Source organism: Asterias rubens, chromosome 1 (genome assembly GCF_902459465.1).
Source record: "Asterias rubens chromosome 1, eAstRub1.3, whole genome shotgun sequence".
NCBI classification, from domain to species: Eukaryota; Metazoa; Echinodermata; class Asteroidea; order Forcipulatida; family Asteriidae; genus Asterias; species Asterias rubens.
The window spans coordinates 33,348,627-33,371,727 of NC_047062.1; the positions used below are offsets into that span (position 1 = coordinate 33,348,627).

Consider the following 23,101-nt stretch of genomic DNA (forward strand, 5'->3'; position numbering starts at 1 on the left):
CACAGGAGCCCAATCCATATGGGCAATAGGTAAAGCACCCAGTAGAAATCCCACAGGAGCCCAATCCATACGGGTGATGGGTAAAACACCCAGTAGAGATCCCACAGGAGCCCAATCCACATGGGCGATAGGAGAAGCACCCATGAAAAATCCCACATGAGCCCACTCGCCACTCCATGTGGGTGACGGGAGGAGCACCCAGCAACCAGTAGAAATCCACCTAGGCAATGGGATAAGGGTGATTTGAGGGAGACAGGGTACCAGCTTGATAAACACAACGATTCCTCCTGAGACTGCATTGAGCACAGCAACACAATAAAACACCAACCGCTACAACCATGACTAAATACAGTTCACATTCAAGTGGAAGCACCAAACGAAAAAATGGGGGTCCAAAAAATGTAACTGGAGAAAAAAGACTTTAGTAAAATGCTATTTGCATTTGACTTTTGTATAGAAAATAAACTCTTTTTGTTCTAATGTAATTCCAACATTCACACATGCTTTCTGTTATAGTCGTGTCTGTCTCATAGATTCAGTAACATTCTCATTGTGACAAAAAAATACAATGTAGTTGATTATTTTTGAAAATAATACGTCTGCTTCTAGATACAAGACTTAAGTATATTAGCCTGCCATTAAACTTACAAATTACAAAAAAGTGTTTAATACCGCACCGTAACGAATACTATCAGAGCAATTAGTCTGTCTCTGGGTTTGCCCCTCTAACTTTTCAAGTTCAGTAGCAAAGCAAAGCAAACTAAATGTACAAAAACAAACGTGGAGCAATTTGATGCGTCCGCAACAAGCAACTAATTATAAACAGAGGTTTTTACTTATTATCTTTTAACTTTACAATGATAAATGCTTCTAATTTACCTATTTATGTACAAGTTTTGTATTTTACATTATTACATAATTTGTATAGCCTCTGTGACATTTAAAAAAGAAAACTTTTAAAAAATGAAAACAAAATAGGCAAAAGATATGACGCAAACTTTAGTTTTTGTTACGGTTTGTTCTTACAAGTCGTGTCGTTAATTTCAATGTTGTCAGTTGCTTAAAAGTGTATACAAATTTACACATAAAATTCTTACAAGAGAGTTTTGTCGATGTGTCATCTTGAGGTATCTACAAACCTACATGACTTACACCTCAAAACCCTACACGTCATTTCTTGTCTTGTGTAGATCTGGCTTTTCTTGTACACTCTTTGAAAGCCAATGACCCTTTAGGAAAAGGCAAAGGACGTGGGGAATTTAAGCGATCAAAACCGCAACAGAAATGAATTATAGAACACACCCAAATCCTTTAATTTGATTAAAGATACTTTCAGAAAAGTTAACGACCGAGCGTGGAGTGTTTCTTCCGAGCAAAGTCAGGAAACGGACAAGTTGATGCTAAATGGTTCCTGCTTCGGACTCCATTAAAATGAAAGTGCATACACATCAAAAGAGCCAGGGTAATTTAGCTCATTCGTTAACCTACTTCAAGATAAGGTGTTTTTATAGCATTGCAGTTCCTGAAATTGTCTGCATTTCCTATCCAAAGTGTCAAAGACACTTGCTCTTTCATATTCATACTTGAACAAGTATTATTCAAAAGTCGTTGATTTGTTTACTTTTATTTTCCGTGTTTTTCTCGTTAAGCCAACTGTTTTTCAAGTCAATGAATTTTGATACCAATGTAAGAAACTGCCAAGCTTAATATTGGCTCACACTAATGTCGAAACTCATTGCTATTTCCTTGCAGATGCAAATTTTGGGTTTATTTTGAGGGAATGAACACTACAGTGGAACTGCAGAGTTCAATATGATAGTAAGGGTTTGGTCAATGTTTGTACAAGGACAGCCAGAATCATACACGTCAATATGGAGAAAGAATTAATGCATAACATTATGCATTCCTCTCGACATTATGACATCTTCAAATGAAAAGTTTGTATTTCTACAGACTAAATACACACTGCACCTTGAGGCATGATTATATACAATAGTGGGATGTCATATAGCTTTATGTTTTCCCCCACAGCACCCGCATTTTGTGCCACACATGTGGCAACATTTGAGTGGAAAATAGCACCATAGACAGGGGACAAACAGCGACAGGAACCCTAAGCTGAGCCATCGCTGACAAAAGTGGTCATCACCGGTGATATCACACGAGCATGGCTCAGAGAAATCGCCCTCGGCGTCAGACATGCAGTGGTACATCATGGTAGTAGCCGCTTGGATACAAGTGACCCTCCCTATACATCGTTCTGTCTCGTCGGGGGCGTCTGGGCATGTACCCCGTCTGTTCACCTCAGGATTGAAAAACTGTTGGCAGTGCACACACTTGACTTGATCCGAGGCCGGAATCGCTTTGAATGGCTTGACAGGTGGTGAAGGCGGCCTTGGCTGACTCGTAATCACCTTAAACTGATTCTTTTGCTTCTTGATATCGTCCTCTCCTTCCGATCCAAGCACTATCGGATACATATACTCATGAATTTGTGGCGGCTTCTTGAGGATTTTCACATAAGGATCACTATTACCGTTCTCTCCGCTAAGACCATTGTTTCGCTGGGACTGGAACTCTGTGGCCTTCTTTGTCCAGATTGTTTCATGTCCAATGGAGGAATACTTTTTTGAGTTTGAGAGACGGCGTTCCTTGTCATCTTTGACTGGATTGGGTCGAGACACATAATGTACACGGTGTAATCTTTGTTGACTGATGTGATGGTTCAATTGAGGAGTGAAGTCTCTTGCTTGGGTGGGCTGCATAAGGATGTCTCGAAGACTCTCTCGATTCCCGGGGCCTGGAGTGTTTTGATATTCATGAACACTGGGATCCGATAGAAGGGGCTCCCCGACATGCTGCAAATCAAATAACACGTAAAATTATTATTTCTTGAAATACAAATCATTTAGAAACAATGAGCTGTACACAACACATTAAGCCATTTCACAACAAGGCCAGTCAAAGTTCACTTCCCCTTAACAGAAAAACACATCAAGTCCGTTCAGATTTAACAACTGTAGAACCCTGTGTCTTCCTCTGTTCAATTCTTAAATGTCTGAACATTACAGTACCAAACAACACCTTGAAAAAATTATCATTTGCTGGTTGCCTGGTTGTGTGTTCAGATACTGGGATTCAATACAAGGTTTAGATGTCCTTGTGTCCAATATCCAAGGTAGTTTTTGAAACCCCAGCTAGGACTTGGACTTCATTAGTTATCTAGAAAACGTGTACTGTCCTTATAAGGTCTTTAAACAGGTTGGCCGAGCCCAAGCAAAAGCCTGTAAGTACACAACCCTCAAACAGCCTTGAAAGTGAACTTCATTCCCAAATCTATTGGAAGAGTTTGACTTACACTAGATGGAAATGAGTCAGGGTCGTCATCTACTTCATTGTCCGTTGATTGGTTGAGTGAGGACTCCGTCGATGCACCTACAGTAACGAGAATAAAAATAATAAAAAATGCTATTGAAAACCATACAATTTGATTTAAGATGCATAATTTCAGGCCTTGAACTTCACTCTTAAAGGGGCACAGCAATCTTCCTCCATCTAGTAAGGGGCACTCTAAGAGGAAATTGTAAATTTGTTTTGGAACTTTGCAAAGAACACCACAGCAAAAGCACAATGCATGATAGCGTTTGCTGTGTGTGGGCGCCGTGGGTTATTTTGAGGCCTGTGGTTTACAATTTTAGATCGCAAAACAAAAACCCTTTTCCGTTAGTTTGATTTAAGTTGATATAAACTTGAAGTCCTGCATTATGCCTGCAGTATTTGTTGTGTATTTTTGCATACATACAGACTTTAACCCACTTAAAGAGGGTTTTCAAGTGGGAATAGAATCTTTGTGATTTTCCTCAAGACATGTTACCTCCCTGGGAACTTGGCGATAAGAAGTATCAAGTTTTCCATTCATTTCACTATGGGTATAGGGATGAATAAAACAGTAAAATAACACAGTAACTTATACCTCAGTCACCATTATTACTCTCTCTAGTTCTGAAAATAACTGAATATTTACTGAAGGTGGCTCATGTAAAATCTTCCTATTTATCTTTTTGCATAGTAATATTAACAAGGTATGGAAAATCAACACAATGATTTGAAGTGATGCTAATAAAAAGTAAAACAAGAGAAAATTTTTCATTTAGTTTTTATACTATGTTGAAACCGTTTCTTAGTATTCAATGTTTATGTTTATATAGTGGTTTGTACAATGTATCAATATTTGAAAAGTGTAAACAAAAATTTCAACTGTACTGCAAAATGACTAAGTTGTGACTTTACATAATTATTTACTTTTCTTAGAAATAGAATGAGTCTGCAGTGTGGGTGTTGAAAAAGCCTCTATTTACTTTCAGTTACCGATATCGGTTATCTTGGAAACACATGGAAACATGGCAGACGTGCAAACACGGACAAACATGGCAACACGCAATTTAACAAGAATGGATGTTACTACTAATAGTGCGAAATTTAATGATGTGTAATTTACCTCATTGAACTCTGTGACTAAACTCGAGAAGTCAGAATTTCAGTTTCGGCAGAAAACACATTTTTGTGTGTTTAATCATTTTACTTTCTCTTTCACCAATAAACAATAGATTTGTTTCCCATCAATGATCATCATCATCATTACACTAAAAAATACTGATCCATTGGGTTCTATAACGAAACCAAAAGAAATTATACATAAATATATGTACAATACATAACAAAATAGTGGCATTTTCAAAAGATATACGCAACAGTTCTTGGTGTGCTCTGGGCTGTTATTCATACTACTCATGTGACCTTTGACCTGATAGAAATAGTACAAGCACTGACATCACACTCTAGTGCAGTAAGACGGTCATCCCTTACTAGTTACTCTGTGGCAGTGTGGCCTAATGCATTAACTCAAAGAATCCTCAAGATATCGAGAGAGAGAAAAAAGAGGCAATCTGAAATGGCTATGATGCCCACTCCAGGCGATTTAAACTACATGTTCAAAGTTTTCTTTTTTTTTACTTTTAAGAGAACTAAGGAGTTTGCTCGAGGCGATTTGAGCTACATTTCTGAAGTTTCGGAGTGGTCGCTGTCTTTTTTTGTTTCCCAGGACAGCGTAGCATCAAATTGGCTTACAATGGAAGTAAAGTATCTTCCTTATATAGGGAGACGGTCTCCTGGGTGCTGGCAAGGAGTCAGTGGCCAGACAACAGGGACATCTCCTTCACTACTTAATGTGACACTGACGGTGAATAATTCACATCATGCTGGAACTTCAATGCTGCTAGGCTTTTTGTGTGGATTTTAAGCTGTGGTTGGGACTGGATAAATAATCACATGAAGTTATAAAGTGTGTGGAATACAATAGGATACTTGAATTATTAGAATGGTACACTAATCACCTTTAAGACTATCCCATTAGCAGATAGACCAAACAGTACACTAACACTGCCAGTGTCACTTCTTTCAAGAAGCATGTCAAGATCTTAAGACATAATACCCATGAGACATCTACCTCTGTACTTTTGGTTTATGGCAACTTTTTTATGGTTAATGAAGTTGGCTTCCATGAGAGTTACATCATGGAGGTAGAAATAGGAATGGAGATTTCAAGCCTGGAATTTCATCTTTGAAGGGGGGCAAGGCCATTTTCATTTCGAAAGGACACTTCCATTGGAAAATCTTAAAGTCTACGGAAACTTTTTTAAGGAAAGACCAGGGCAACAGAAGCCATTGAATCCAGTAGCCTCCGTGAAAATCCAAGCCTGATATTTTGCTCTTCTTGAAGTTTCAAAGCAGTAAAGCGAAGATTTTGGTCACAGTGAATGGTTTGTACACCAATCTTCTTACTACATGTACAAGACTCGAGGTCAAGCACAAGTGTCCATAGAGAGCTTGCCTGAAACCCCAAGGCTTATCAAATATGGACATATTACTTAGCTCATTACGTTGAAGAAAAACGGCCGGACTGGTCTGTCTGAAGCAAGAGGTGGGTTGAGATTAACAAGTCACTGACAGGCTTATTTATACGACCTACATGTATATTACATTACAAAACTACCCAAGTATAACTTTGGCTATGATTATGACAAGTACTGGTCTCCAATTTCATCATGGAGAGGGCAAGGTCCTTTTCATTTTGCAAATGCCACTAAAAAGGTAATTCCAGTCCTGCATGTAGTTGATGATTTATTTATGTAATTCTTCAGCAAATAGCTCTGCAATTACAGCACAGAGTATCTGTTTTTTATAATGCTGTTCTGAGTACAATAAATGAATAAGGTCTATACCATACATTCCCTATTGTGAAATTAAGTCACAGTAAGTGCACCTATTCAAGTTTAGCAGGCCTAGACATACATGAAGGCCACGCAGGCCATGGCCTCTGCTGCCCCCGCTTTTGTAAAAATGAAAACAGCCTTGCCCTCTCTGAAATTCCATGGCGGCTGTTGAGAATATAAAAGGGCAATCTACAATCGGAGCCTGTTTGATCATTCAGACCAAGTTCCCTATAAACATAGAAAGGAAAAGTCACATCCACATTAGACTTCATCCTCATCCTGAGCAGGGAAATATAAACATAGATAGAGAGAGTAGATTACCAGAGCCATAATTGCTCACTTCCGAAACCAGTTGTCCTTTCTCTATGGTTCAACCAAGTAGGGCATTTCAAAATCAGGGTTCCTTAAAGGTGGTTTGGGGTTTTATTATTTAAAGTTTACTACATTTAACTGAACTAAATGCTAAATGACAGATGTTATGCCTGGCCAAATTTCATCTAATTGCAACAGAATTGTGCTTTAATCAAAATAAGGTTACCTGCCAAAATACAAGTTCAAATATACAATCTGTGACTGGTATTACTCGCCCAGTTTTGCTTACAAGAAACTTGTTAAGCAATATTTTCTGCTCCAATAAATTACAGTTGATTCTTCATCCATATAATGTTCATAATGTCAAAGCAAAGAAAGCCACAAGTAGAACTTCTGAACAATTATGTACGCCTACGTACAAAAAAAATTGAAGGTTCATCAGCACTGAATCAAACATCATACAATGTTTGACACTGTTTCCCACTATTGACTACTTAAATACTGCTTTAAATAATTGTCCTTTTGATGAAATTATACCGACACTGTTATCTCTTCAACCCATTTTCTTGAGTTCTATTTAAAACGTCACATCACATCAATTGAATGTTGTTTCAACAGCTGTTGCCTCACCCCAGTTTTTACAATCTAACACAGACGAATAAACCATTTAACATAACATGACAAGATAATGATCATGTAAAAAGATATTTTTATGTGTAAATTCCTCTTTCTATAGGATCCAGTAAAGGATGGGGAGACAGAGTGGAAGTAGAGGAAATCCGACTGTTGGTGCATTTCCTATGGTTTCCTTGACCTTTTAGGGTTGTTTCCCCTAACACTAGCTCTACTGCCCTCTTGTAATGCAATGCAAGACACAGGAAGCTAGATGACGTTGTCAGAGTGTGGTGTTGACCGTGAACATCCTGCCTAACCAGTCACTCTATAAATTACAACACAACACACTCGATCCGCTTTCATTTGCAACATTTTGAGAACTACACACTGTCTCTCAATACAATCTAGTAGCCATGGAATGTACAATAGTCTTGACTTGTATAGAGTCGTTCCACAGACGTCCAACTTTCACTTTTGCATGAGGTTGGCTTTTTGTTCATGACACACATAAACACTGTGAATTTAACTCGCATCCTGTGAATCTTAGTCTTCAAACAAGTATTAAGAAACGTCTTCCTTTTACATCTGATGTCTATTCATTCCTCAATCTTTTCACACCTTTCATGGTCCCAACTTTAAAGAGACTAATCAAATTTCTCGCCTTTTTTTTCTAGGAATGATTATTGATTCTTTAGTCTGACATCCATCTACCAACCAGACTAAATTTGTATAGAAAAAGCACAATTCATCACTTATTTTATCACCGCAAATTTTGAGTATGACGCATTATTTTTGTATCAAGGTACTTCAGTGTCTAAATTTAGCTATTTTTAAGACAATTATATTTCTCATAGAACACTAATGAAACAATATTTTCATCATTGTTATTTTCCGACTGGGTTTCATTATCTCTCATAATTGACACATTTTGTTATTTTGAGTGAGGGCCAATAAAACAAACATGTTTATCCACATGAAATTCCTGACACCATCACGCAACGTCTACCCTTTAACGCAATTTAATTCGGCCTTAAATCAATGTATTACTGGGTATGATTTACTGTGTATCCCCAAAGCGCTTCAAGATGCAAGTTGGCCAAATCAGAGCACATAAGAGAGATAGGGCTGAAGTAATACGGTATGAAGACATCAGTGACTTCCTGTGTTTTTCAGAGAATTCTAATAAGAAGATGGAAAACTCAAAACGAGATGAATGGGGTACTGTGTCAATCTATCTTTAGTACTCATAGAAAATGACAGGCAAGCAACAACACACACATTTATACTTATTATTATAATACAAATTTAGAGTAGACAAAATCACAGGTTCACAGAAAACCACAGCAGGTGTAGCTATTTACTTTGAATCTGGTTTTATCCCCGGGTGTTTGCAAGGGTTGGCAATTCAAGTGTCAAAAAATCAACAAATTTCCTGGGAGTTTCTCATGAACTATGTGTAGTGTGAAAGAGGTTTTAAAACACGCTTCTCAGCAATACTTGATAATACCAAGGCGTATGAACAGCCAGTGTACATAATATAATTGATTCAGGATGGATTGCTCTAATGAAGCTCTACACAATTGATATCACATGGGGAACTACTGAATCTATGAAATGGATTTTGCAAACATAGCCTCGGGTAACTAACATGTACAAATATGGGTACGTGTGTAGCCTAGTTAACTTGTGGAATAATAATAGTCACTTTCCCACAATGTGAGGTATGTTGATTCAAACACAAGCCTGATGATTTTGTCAACAGAGGTACTTTTGTTCCTAATCAAGCTGGGATGGGTCTCAGTACATTGCCCTGATCAGTATAGATGACAAACACATGGTGAAGTAGACATAATCACAGTTAAATCATTTTGCATGTGTAAATACAGCAAGCTGATGACTGGTTGCCTACTTTATACCTGGTCTGCTACTTCGGTATTTAAATTCAATGACAGTTCAAATATGTACCGACTCCCGAGCAAGTCCATTTTAAATGAATTCATGTACATCGAACATATCTAACATTTACATCACATGTATTTTCAAGCACAAACTGAACAAACAAAACATTACAGTGCAGACATCTATAGATTTCAATTATTTTGTTGTGTATTATTACTATAATCAAGGATACATAAATACCAGGGCCAAATTTGTATGTGTATGCCTGATACATGTACTTCATTCTTGCAAGTGCAAGCCAAAGAAAACTTATGTTGTTAATTTTGCATCAAGAATAATGAATATTATTTGTTTTATCCCTTACACTCCTATACCGGTATCTATGCTTACACCAATGTCTATGAACATAAGATAAACAAGTACATGTCCTGACATGTACATTGTACACACATGTACATGTCATGTACATGAAATTTTCATCCATGCACAAACTACAGCGGATGTACATTGTACGTGTACATACAAGTGTAATACAGCATGCAGTATTGTACAGATACATGTTCGTATGTTGCGTAAATGTAATGTACAGTACACATACTCATGCTTTGACATACACATTGCATGTCACGTACAATATATACATATTGCAATGCAATTTGAGTGTGCAGGGCCTATTGCTTTGTAGTTTTTCAACAGCAATAAGACTAGAGTATTTTACTAAGGTAAAGTAAACATGCAGTGTGATGGTTGAGTTAAATCCTAAACCCTGAAGATATCACAAGGTTTGTATCAACTTCTGCCCCCCATCACAAATAAGTGTTTCAGGACTTGAACAACGCCCAAATCACAAACCATAATAGGGAAGTTTATACAAAATAATGCTGTATCATCTCTAGAAATAAACATGATTTAAAATGTTTGTAAAATACTGAACATTTCAAAGAAAAAGAAAAAAATGACATGATAAAGAAGTTCTTCTATTGCTTAATAATTCTTCAGATTTCAACATCAAGAACAACCACATTTTAAGGCACCCACCACGGTGGTTTCTGGTACGAAAACAAAATATGTCACCAACCCCTAATTCCAACGCTGATATAAGATACCTCCAAGCCTAAACTAACAGGTTCTGGAAATTAAAACCCTGTGGTTCTCCCCCACCTGCAAATTTTCTTCAAACAAAACTCTGTAGACATAATTTTTTGGGGCTGGTTGGCCTGCGTGGTAAACCTCAACAGGGCACATGACAAGATGACAAGTCAAACAATTCCATGCCTTGTTATGTCTGCCTTAATAGAAACAGAGTTCACATGTCAGCATAACATTCAAGAAAAGAAACAGCCCAATGTGAAATCAACTCAGAAACTGACATTTTTTGAAAATATTTTTTGTTTGAGGATTTACACTACGTTTTATTATTTGTCAACTGCTTTTCTACATCATTGCGTTAGTATATTCTTTGTTAAATCTGAAACACCATTGAGTAATATGTAGTCAGACCTGACACTTTTTTGACTTTGAAATAAGGACACCAAGGCGTTTTCTCATTTTTAAAGGGCACCTCTATGAGGAAATTGTGACTTTCTGTTAGAACATACATACCAAGGGGCACCAAGGCTATGACAGTAGCAATTAGGGCAATTGCCACAATGAAGTATCAATTGTGCAGAGGCACCATGGCCCTTGCCATTGCCTTGGTGTGCCCTTATTCCAGTACAAATTAAACTACCCCGAGGTGCCCATACTTTGGAAAAACTACTTTGCTCTTCCAAGAGTTAAGTATCAGGCATGGACAGTGATTGGTTTGCTTTCTGGTTACACAGGCCAGGAAAACTTGGTGCCCTTTCAAAAGTTTCCCATAGATTTTCCAATCAATTGTTGCTTTGCAAAGTGATAATGGCCTTGCCCTGTCAACAATGAAATTCCAGATCTGTGGTTGTTTTATCCTCGGTCTTGTCTTTAAATTGTACAAATGTAATGTCTTCTCAAGCATCTGGTAATTTGTATACAGAAAGATAGGGAAGGAAGAGCAAGATATGATTAAGAATACAAACCATCGTCAAGTTCTTGAACGACTCGCGCAAATCCTCTGTCAAAAGCTCGTGCATCGGAGGGATTAGAAAAAGTCAGTCCAAACTTGGAGTCCACTGTTCTCCAATGTCTGAAAGTCGGTGTCGGTTTGTTGTATTCTACGTCCCGTCGGAGCAGACAGTCCATTAGCCTCTGTGCAAATGAAATGAAGTTAAATTATATTTCAGTTCAAATCAAGTCAGTGAATGAGATTTCTGCTCAAGTTTTACTACAAATTCCAAAACAGTTTCCCTATTTACAGCAATGCACTTATTTATTAATTCAACCAACACGTTCTCATCTTAACAATTAAATATGAAACTGGTTATGACGAACAATTTTAGACTTACTTCTGGCTACTTTGAAATTGTGCATCTGTGGAGATGCTGTTAGATCCATGATGTACAGTATGTCAATCATCTTTAATTATAATGTATATATTTTCATACATAAACATACAAGTACATAGCAGAGGGACACATACACAATTGAGGTACATTTACCATTTCAGTTATGAGTAGTTGTACAGTAAAGTACATGTAGTTCTGTATGATGTGAACCTAAGTTTTACATCACTAAATTTATGACTATAACAATTTGTTTGTAATAATAGATTGTGCAAGTCTCACGCGGATCTGAACATTGTGACCTGTTAAAGTGCATAAGTTTGTTTCTTGCACCCAGTAAGCAATGTAAAGGCGCACAAAACTTGCACAGTCTATACAAACTTTGAAAGGATATTTGTTGTGAAATATCCAACATATCTCCCCATCTGACATTTGTGCTATGTCCCATGAATGATTAATAAAATAACATCCTAAAATTGCAATGCCACAAAGCCACAGGTATAACCAGGGATAGATTTTCCTCCACAATCTTGCAAGTGCCAAGAAAAGTTTCCAATTAAAATTGTGACATTTTCTTTCATCTTTAGAATATTTGTCTTAAAGGTACATTGCGCAAGATGACTTTGCATTTATTGCAATGATGCCAGACATCCAAAAAGATGGATTCTTCCTTTTGTCGGAATCAATCAATTGTATCCAAAGGGTTCATCAACTTGTAGCAGCGAAGCGCAAACACTTAAAGCAAACATGCCTTATTCACATAGGTTAGCATTACAGGAAATCTTAGCTAATCCATATTCAATGTACAGAAGGTCAACTTTGTTTAAACATGGGGCCAGGAACCTAACGACACATCAAAATAACTCTCAAACATACTTTGTTTCTCTTATAACATGATAATGGGACTTCCTTCCAATATTTCTGTATGCACAACACAAAGTTTAGCTCTTATTTCACTACTTGGCTTTAAAGTCCATGTAAATCACACATAGAAAAACATGATGGATTTGCAGGAACTAAACAACTGTAACAACAGGAATCGAAAAATTTTGGCGGGAAATAGACCATGAATCACCATTAGTATCTGTAACAAGTTCATGTAAATCCACGTGAACTTTAAACCCAATGTACTAAACTGTACAAAGTGTGCTGTATACAAAGCGTGTACAACTGCACATGACTGCAAATTCATGTACAGTTTGTTTATCCTGAGCAAGTAGTTTAACTTGTGTTATGTACATGTAGTCATATAAAGTACAGATTGAAAAACACAACAACTCAAATTCGTTTATGATTCAATTTTCGCTTTCAAATGTACACGTAAGTAAGTAAGTGCTAATGAACAAAGTGCAATCTTTTAGGTAAAATATTTTTTTTTAGATTTAACACAGCAAACCCAGAATGGTCATAAGCTTTAAAACTAACAGATGTGTAAAAAGTAGTTAAATGACTAACAAGTCCAATTCCTTACAATTATGTTTACATGATGGAATATCTTTAAGATCATTAAATTGATGCATCATTTTGCGAGGTTAAAGATAAATTGTCCCGGTTGATATGTGTACGTGTTTGAGTAAAAGGTGCATGGTCTTTGCACATTGCTCACTCATCACGCCATAATAAGCCCAAGCCCCAGAGAGAGAGGAGCCATGCAAAGGGTTTGGCGTATAGGCTGTAAGCAACACAATCAAAACCCCCAAAACAGGCTCGTTTTTATCGCCAAGTTCAATACCGATTGGTTCTATTCATTGGGCGCCTGAAAGCAAGGGCAATGTTCCACGTGCAATGGAGTCTGGCGACCGCTTCCAGGGCAATACAATGGAGTTATTATTCTTCTATTAATCCCCTCCAACCGAAGCCTAACCATGTATTCTTCTAGGACTGTGGGAGAGGGAGGAAGCTAGTACATTCAAAGCCAATGATGCATTCATTATTGTTCCTTTACAATACTGTACAAGGGTGCATGTGGCACATGATTTCCACAAACAGCGTTAACATCATACCCCCCCCCCCCCCCGAAAAAAACCCTTTTATATGAACCATATTTGCGTGGGATAAATCATAACTGGGTATAATGCTTTTGTGGCTTTCAATGGTATTTCCGTTAATACTTTTGGCTCTTGGAGCAACTCGGCATGAATTTAAAGTTGGTTCATAAGTTTTTTTTTGTATTGTACAGCCCTATGAGAAAACTATAATGTATTTCAGATACAACATAACACACATTGTAATGTACATGTGACAACAGAACCTTACAAAAACAATGCCAAAGGTACACAACACTTTAAGTATAGTTTATGTCTTAAACCAACACTGTCCAATAAATAAACAACAACAGTGCTAAAGAAATTTATAAAAATTTCTGTAATCCCTCTTCCTAGCTGAGGTATTTAAAACCTGACAAGCAGGAACAAAGCTGTGAAATGCTAGGGTAACAAAACATAAGACTAAGAGTAGATGGGCTAATCATAGCCCTCCATCCTCCCGACAGTCGCAGACAGTCTGCGCCCACAGGTGCCCTGTAGGAGAGGGTTATGATTATCGCAACTAAGGGTAGGTTTAGATCAAAAGGTTTTTATAGTTAATAATGATGCTCAGGTTTACATAGAAAAATTTTCACATTTTTTTTCAGAATGTATACAAATTCATACCTGCGTCATTTACTACTGAATATATCGTACACATGGGCCTATTTATTAACACTATTTATAAAAGAAATTCTGCCCACTGTTTTTACAAACTTGTGTACACATGGATCAATACGTATTTTGGAGTAGACATTGAATTATCAACGGTGAATAATCATCGTTAATTCCTATTCAGACATCTGCAATTTGATGTATAAAAATAACTATAGAGGCTAGCGCAGTGCCTACAAATAGGCTTCCATTTGAAAAATAAACAAAAAATGTAATGTTAATTTGTATTTTGCAGGAAACTACACTACATTCACGTCACCCCACTCACTGATGCATTTCCGACAACATTCCCTACACAGGATCTTCTCCTTTATAAAACTACTTGGAATACAAATTATGCAAAATGAGTCCGACAACATTATGCACGTTAAAATATCTAAATGCCAGCATAGAGCAGTAGCAGCACTGTCTGGCAATACTGAAGCCACAAGGGAGGAAGTAAATGATTATCAGATGGAAGTTTCTACTTGCGGTGTACAGGTTGCATGCACATAGTGCGTTTAGCTCCTTGTCTCATATTCCGTATGCATTACAATTTGCCTCGGCTCCAAACACTCGGAAACTCAAAGGAAACCTTCAGACTATACAGTGTTCTAAGCAGTCTACATGGATCTGTTTCTTCAGTCTTGTATGACATTGACACACTTGTGTCTGTGTTATGACAATTATACAGACATTGTATTGGATTCTATTGTACTTGCTAAAAAAACAAATCATGTTAAGTCACAGATTTTTCCAGCATTTGTGACTACAATACATTTAATAATTCTCAAGCCTTGAGAGAGACTTCTAGTCTGAATTATAGTGGAAAAACACCAATCAATACAAGTTCCCCAAGATTTCAGACTTGCCCAAAATGACCTGCAGGCCCAATTAGAGGTGCATTAGGAACACCATAGGTTACACATGGGGCCCAAATTAATCCCAACATTCCGGAGTTGTGCCCAGTTGTTGGCCAAGAAGGAATTACGGTGAGCAGCGGGCCAACCTAAATTGGCAGCAATCACCCAGTATTGGGATCCGTCCAGAGCGCACTTTGGGTGGTGAGTTATAAATGGATAAGCCCACCATACCAAGCCCGCTTTCTCACACTAAGATCCCCTCGAACACTTGTGGTTCTTGTGTGGGGTGAAATAGCCACCGCTACAGACACAATGTTTGAGGAATCAACATTCCAAAAATTTCTCCACTTTAGGTATAAATGACTGTGATTATATTTACATAGAATCTGATGAGTAATAACAAGTTGCCATGGTAAAGAAGTGGCCTCATACTATGGGCATTGTTGGAGATAAATGCTGGAAAATGGTTGTTTTCATAGTAATATAGACATCAGTGGTGGCATGATACAATCAAGTTTGTTTTGAGGTGACTTTATTAGTCTGAATTTACGTGACTTCATCTATTGACTGTCTGAACTTCAGTTATGTTGTTATTCCAACGACAACAAAGAACTAACCAAAGTTAACGACATCATCCTTCATTAGCCAAAACGGTTCTACATGGTACTTTTAAAGACATATATTGTGCATGTAGGTATGAAGTTAATTTATTTATTTTACAAAAACATCTCCTTTTAATAAAGTTCCCCACACCAGTCTTTTTATTACAACAATAATTAATTTTACAAAAAATTTTGAGTCACTGAGTCCAAGAAAATTCATGTATATTTTCACCATTAGATCTGTTTAAAGGTATGTAACTCTAATTTATGTTTTCATTAACTAATAGCTAATTACTTCCTATCAAGCTATTAATAGAAACTAGAAATCTCAATCGAAGGTTTATGGAGTCACATTTCAGTTTTCTCTACATCAAAACGCAGGCCTGGAATTGTATCTTTGAAAGGGCAAGGCCATTTTCATTTTGCAATGTTAAAGTCAATTGGAAACTTTTGAAGGGGCACCAAGGCCAAGACCAGGGGCAAATGAGGCCATGGCCTCTGTAGCCTGCGTGTTACTCTAGACATGTAACAAAGTGCCATTAGTCTATAAAAGGGATGGTGTTGTTCAGGAAAAAACATTATGTTTGCTACATTGTATAGTTAGGCCTGGTCATACTGCGCCTTTAAACAAAAATCCAGACTGATTGATAACAATTAAGTTATCAGTGTACTGTATTGTCAACTTGGTATTAACATTTCAGTTTATTGTTTATTGGGAATCACAGACATGTAACTTAGTAATTGCAAGTAAAAAGAGAAAACTGCCTAGAACATAAAACCTGATACATGTACAGTGTGCTTAGCTTTTAATGGCACAAAAGTAAAAGAAAAGTAAACAGCTGATAAGCTGTAAGCTGGAATCGTATTATTTCACAAAGATTTACTCCTCCATTGGTTATAATATTACTTCAACAACGAATGGTATTACAGAGAACAGGTAGTTCAATTGCTTGCTTACTTCAACAGCCGATTGATATCGGTTGTAATTTGGCTTCCAAGGTCAAATAAAGACAAGTTTTTTTATCAGATCTATTCTTAAAAAGACACTGGACACATTTGGTAGTTGTCAAAGAGCAGTCTTCTCCCTCGGTCTATCTCAACATATGCATGAAATAACAATGTGAGGGAAATTTGAGCTCAATTGGTGGTTGAAGTTGCGAGATAATAATGGAAGAAAAACCACCCTTGTCGCATAAGTTGTGTGCTTTCAGATGCTTGAATTTGAGATCTCAAATTCAATTCAAATATTTTAGTGAGAAATTACTTCTTTCTAAAAAACTACATTACTTCCGAGGGAGCCGTTTCTCACAAGGTTTTATACTATCAACAGCTCTCCATTGCCTGTTACCAAGTAAGTGTGTATGCTAAGAATTATTTTGAGTAACTACCAACAGTGCCCAGTGCCTTTAAGCTGGTAATCACTCAACAGAAAGTTGTTTTGTTTTAATTACTTCAAAACAGTCATTCAATTTAGAACAGACTTGTGTCACGCTTTATATAGCAGAACAAAGTTTACTGTATGAAAATCACTCTGACAAGTCGATGAACGCAAAGAACAGTGCCTGCCTTTGATTTACCATGAACTCAAAAACTAAACAAGTTTTATGTCCACTTCACTTTGACATTCTGAAACAGAATTGTCAAACATTGCACAAACATTCACTCAACACCAATAAGCCCAATCAGTCAAATGTTGGTTGAGTTTTCACTACTACCATGTGGACCGTTCAGATACCTGGAAGTTTAAAGCTCTCTACAATGGCGAATTTGAGCTCTCATGAAAGTATCGGTTTCGAGATGGTCACAAGGGGAAATGTGAAAACAAACCAAGCATTCTACTAACAACTGATGATTTCTACAATGTTCTGTTATTTAAAACTTCAAGTCTGTAAGTATGTTCTTACAAACAATGTGAAACTTTTGAATGCTGGGTGGCAGAAGACATACCAGGTAAATTTCAATTGTTTGCGTAGTTCTGAGCATGTGCGTATTTATGAAAACAATAGATCCACCTGGTAAGTCTGATGCCATCTGCATTCTCCCAATGTTAAACTAATGGTGATATTAACCTAGTATGAGACTTTGGAATGTGGGGATTTTTCCACACAGCAATAACTGAACATTACAAATTGCCACAATGGTTGTACTTTAATCACAGCAGTAAACAATAAAAAGAATGATCCTTACCGTGTCTCTGGCTGAATTGGTTCCCACTATCATGTATTCCACCTTCTTGTTATCGGTGCTTAACCGGTAGATCCCGACAATGCCGTATCCCCCATTGCCCAGTGGCCCCCACCCCTCGTCAGTACGCGTCATTACTTGGGCTTTCACACGTATTAGACAAGAATCCCTGTTGTACAAAGAAAGAAGAACAATAAAGGTGGTTATAAATGATACAAAAACCAGTGTCAAACCAGTGTTTTTTAAAACTTGTTGCAATCTAAACAAATAGCTACATAACTAATCTCGACCATCACACAAACATCCTAACTTGTTGCATTGATCCATAAAAACTGTTAAACTCTTTGCTGTACTACTTTGGAACTGTTACGAACAGCCTCTTGTTCAACTAGGGCCAAATCCAAATTAGCGTCTTTAGCTATGGCTATGACTGTAGTGTTGCTAATGGTGTTGCTAAGGACGTCCTATGCTATAACGTTGATGTGGTGATACAGCCAGAGCCATAGCCACCAATTGGGACACAACCTTACTCCTTTTTATCACAAATCCACACTACCATTTAGGCCAATATGTACAGTTTGGATAAAAGGCATGGCACTTAAAGACATTTCAAATTAAAAGCATCACCACAAGAGTTCAAAGTAAGATTTAGTGGTTACGGACATGAGTCAACCATCCACCCACAAGTGATAAAAACTTGAGAATAATATAGCGAGGCTTTCACATCACTTTGCGGTCAAATCAACCGGTGATTTCCGCTTAAAAGTAACAAATCCACAATCACACAAACTGAGATTGTTTTCAAATAAGTCAAAAAACAGCAATATTGGGGAACAATTTGATTTCTGTGCTGATGATAAAATGTTCTAATTTGATTTGATAAATTGTGTTAAGAAAGATAATGTCAAAAGGTCATGCTATACATGTACATCCGTCTTCCTAGTTTACCAGAGGGGAAAAGTATTGGCAACCTACAGAGTCATGAAGACAAGCAAGTAAATGTATTCTTTGTACTCCAAAGGCAATTCAATTTCAAGTTTGCTGCAATCAATTACATCAGCGAACAGAAAAGTTGAGTTTATCAAAGTTCTTATGAGCTTAAAATGGACCGGATTGAGCTGACTGACGGTGACTGCACACCTGTGAATATTCTGAAAAATTTAACAGGTGATAATGGTGTCTATTTTATACAAAACATGTGTCACACTCCAACTCAATGATAATTTTTACCAAACTTATTAATATTTTTAGACAGCCCGGGTAAGTTTTTAGGAATACTTTTTATAGCCCATTTAATTCCATGTTAGGCAAAGTTCATAATGTTCATAAGTTATCTGTTTACTTTGCTGGTGTTTAAATTAGGCCATTACAGTTGTAGTTCTGTAAAAATATCAATTCCCGAATTTTTACCGTATTTACAAAAAACAAAAACAACACCAAACAAACAAAGAAACAATAATTGTGCTTTGTCATGTGGTCTGGAAGCACAAAATAAATTTCTAATTAATTTCACAAGTTCATTTTCATATTTTCAGATTGGTTCGACATTAAAGATAGCTGCCCAAATTCAATTTTGCCACTGAAGATTACCCAAATTCATCAAAAAAAAATACAAAATAATATGGGCTATTCTGCTTTAATATTTTGATGTATTTCCATTTTGATTCATCCACCATTTTAGAACTAAACCTTTAATTTATAATTACACACTGAAAGTACCGATTTAATTCAAAAATAATTCCTCCTTATTCCATCGAGGGCTGACGTCCCTGGGACATGATTGATGGCTGCTTTTCAATGACACAACTTTTTCAACATCCTCCGTCGTGTCAGACAGGATTGTGTCATTAACTAGACAGGCCCTAAATCTTTACTTCTGCTTCTCTGTGGAACATTTTTTTACTTGATCCTTGATTTGCCATTCTACTCTGATATTGCCAAAGCAAAATTTAAGGGCATCTTTCAATTTCACGTTGGGATGATTGCAACCCTCCGACCGGTAGGAGGATGGATGGAGGATTGCGATCTATGGACATGGATACCTCATCAGCTGGGTTCCCCCTAGAATTGGGTATAAAGTGTTCCTAATATAATTCAAAATTACCCAACCAAAGGCCAGTAATTTATTAAAACTAAGAGGAGTGTTGCATCACTGAGTGAGTTAACACTGCAGTTGACTTGTTGTATTATAAATTGTAAAAATGTTTTGACTTTTGAGTCTTGACAGAAACTAAAAATGTGTGTTTATTTTCAATATTTTACAACATAAACCCAAATCAATATGTTAAAACATGAGGTGAAATAACAGATCTTTACATACAAGTTGATTGTCATTCTCTAAATTTTATGTAGAACCGAGACAAAACCAATACATTCATGGGTTTTTATAACGAGCCGAGTCGTCCACACAGTGTGCATGGACGATGCAGTACGTACACTGCACATGAATGTACATGTGTATTGTTTATATACATGCACACATCAAATCAACACTGCACAACTTGTGTTACTCTTCGGCCACGTTTGGGACCTAGGTGACCCCCTACTTTTGACACTATTTTACGGTTTAATGATCCAAAATTTACATCCCAGTGATAAACTTACTCGTCTAGTCGTTTCTCCTCCATCATCCTCGTTGTCCTCCACGCTACTTATTCCCACCATGTCGATTTAGTTGGGGCATTTTTCTCGAGTTGGGGGGATTGAATCCATGACACTTTTCGTTCCCCGACATTACAAAAACTCTACATATCTAAAGAGCCAGTGATTCACACATGAGGAAATGATCACCTTATCACTCAGAGGATATTGCGCGCGCACAATCAAATAGTTCCACAGATCACTGTAGAATCATAATAATTATCCACTTTTATTCATTTCGTATCCAACTCAAAGATCTTAAACAGAACCCACAACTCCAATCCGTAAACCGATTTGGACAACTTTTGTTCTTCCGTGTTGTAAAATGACAGCTGGCGGAGTAACTTTTAAAAACAAGTCCGTTCCAATGTCAGCTTTTTCATATGCAAATGATTTCCTCTTTGTGGCCTTGTAGCTGCTATCGGCTTTCCGATTTCATCGGCCCAGTTAGCACATGTACATCCATAGCATATCATGTACCATACATGAACGATCAGCAGTACATACACAGTAGTCAGAGGCAAAAAGGAACGAGGTGGATGTTTGCTCTGACCCCAACGCCTAGGGGTCGAATCAGGGGTCGAGCCAAACTAAACACACTGCACCTATTTATATGTTGTGTGGAGATGGTTGAGAACAGGGTATTTTCTAGTCGGAAGTAGTGTGGCTGTTTGATGTCAGACTCCAAGTCCAATGTTATAAATATGATGGTTGGAATTATGTCATAGTGGAATACATAAAAATTGTGGATAACCAAACCAGCTTCTCTCTCAAAACCTCTGCAATTTTAGAGAAAGAGAAAACTAATGGGGACATGATGGAACAAACATGGATTAAACAAATGTACCATCAAGACATTTACATGAGAGCATGGAGGATCGACAAACATCAAAGAGTTGTTGATGGAATTTCTGAAGAGGAATAAAGAAATCGTTCTAAAATGTTTGACCACTAAAACTTCCCGTGTGTGTGCCCCCCTTCTCTTTTTGTTAAATCATGAAATGAAAATTAGTCTTAGTTTTAACTGGAATAGCAAAATTATAAATGATTAGGATCTTCACAACACAGCTATACAACAACAGAGATCACCGACCTAAATGAACACGCATTGCACACGGAATGGCGCATGCGCAAACCGTAGCACCGCATAGCTTACGTGTAATAATTTTTTATGAATGATTCCAGTTGTTATGACGTCACTTCCGAAATTAATTTTAACAGCGCGCGGTTGCCAGATCTCGCAGTTGTGGTTGACAAGGGCAAAGTATGTGTGGACCACATAATAGACTAGGAACAGCTTTTCAATGCAGATATTTTTCCGCTGTTGATTTTGTAAGGGCACTGTTTTTACAATCAAAAACCTTTTTATTTGAAAAACTTTCGGTCGATTGGATGTCCTAAAATAAGCGTACCACAATGACTGGGTTGGAGACATTGTGTCCGGTGGAACCCGTTATTATTTCTGTAGAAATGAAACAGTTATTTTCAAGTTATACGACTAGTTTCTCTGAATTTGAGATTCATCGGGATTTATTTGAACCATGCCTGGCTAACAAAAACATGGGAAAATAAAAGGAAGAATCTATATATATTTATATATTGTTGCTGAACCCCTTTTCTTTGTTGAGTTTCTTCAGTAAATTTTAGCTGTGATAAGAGAACGAAAAAACACCAGGGACTTTTGTTACGAAATTGATGAGTGATTATTTTAAAAATTAAATCAATTGTAGATACTCGATAATGATGTTTTAAAACGAAGTTTAAGTTGTAAATGGATGATTATTCAATCAATTTTGCCTCGAGGTCATGTGGTTGGTACGGGCCGTATTTTGAAACAATGACCCAACCTTTGACCTTATAATCGGTTAATAATAGTCAATTAATCAATATCCATAATAATAATCGACATGGCATTGATAAAATATTATGTCAGGTATTGTTTAATTTGATTAGTGGTATTGTTCAGGTTTCCATGAATATAGGAAACAGGGCATTGACAAAATTAGCAAAGCACCCCCACGACTCCGCCCATAATTTTTCCCCGCCAAATCTAGCCAATCACGAAGAAGGATGACAAATGGACGGGAAGCAGCAAGTGAGGGCGCTATACTAATTTAACGGGTGCTCTTTTCGACCGCCTGCTGCATCTGCAACTTTTCTTCTTCGTAACTAGCCGACAATAATTCTCATTTGGTGGGAAGTGGAGAGAGGTAAATAGTGTTAGGTTTTCCTCTACACCATTAACTATGTATTCTTTGAATTTAAAATAGTTGTTAATTTAAGTGAATTGCAGCCCCAGACAATTAATTTCATCTTTTAGTTTTTCATGTAACTCCATCTCATGCCCAAATTTGGTTCTAAAGATTTTGTAGTTTTAGTTGTACAGTGCTTTCATTGAACACTTTTATAATATTAAAAATGCATCCCATTTGATAAAAAACGCCACATGTACTCATAAAAACCAAGTTACACAGCAGAAGTTGCTTCCATTAACTGTTGTCTCCCAGATAAAACTCCAACTTGCATCTTAAAATAAAAGTAAAAATGGATTTTAGGAAGGTTTTGTAAATAGCTTACAAACCAAAATGAAAACCAAGTTTGTCCTCATAGGGTAACACC

At 37.1% G+C, this 23,101-nt stretch overlaps 1 protein-coding gene across 1 annotated transcript; it reads right to left on the reverse strand.

Annotated features, from left to right (window-relative positions):
- Positions 1 to 1,986: 1,986 nt before the first annotated feature.
- Positions 1,987 to 20,742, reverse strand: LOC117306894 (sprouty-related, EVH1 domain-containing protein 2-like). The gene is made up of 5 exons (XM_033791460.1): positions 20,447 to 20,742; positions 17,846 to 18,011; positions 11,153 to 11,321; positions 3,359 to 3,435; positions 1,987 to 2,858 (listed from the first exon to the last, which is right to left on the reverse strand). The coding sequence occupies exons 1-5, from the start codon at positions 20,470 to 20,472 to the stop codon at positions 2,004 to 2,006; spliced, it is 1,293 nt and encodes a 430-aa protein (XP_033647351.1). The 5' UTR covers positions 20,473 to 20,742; the 3' UTR covers positions 1,987 to 2,003.
- Positions 20,743 to 23,101: the final 2,359 nt, after the last annotated feature.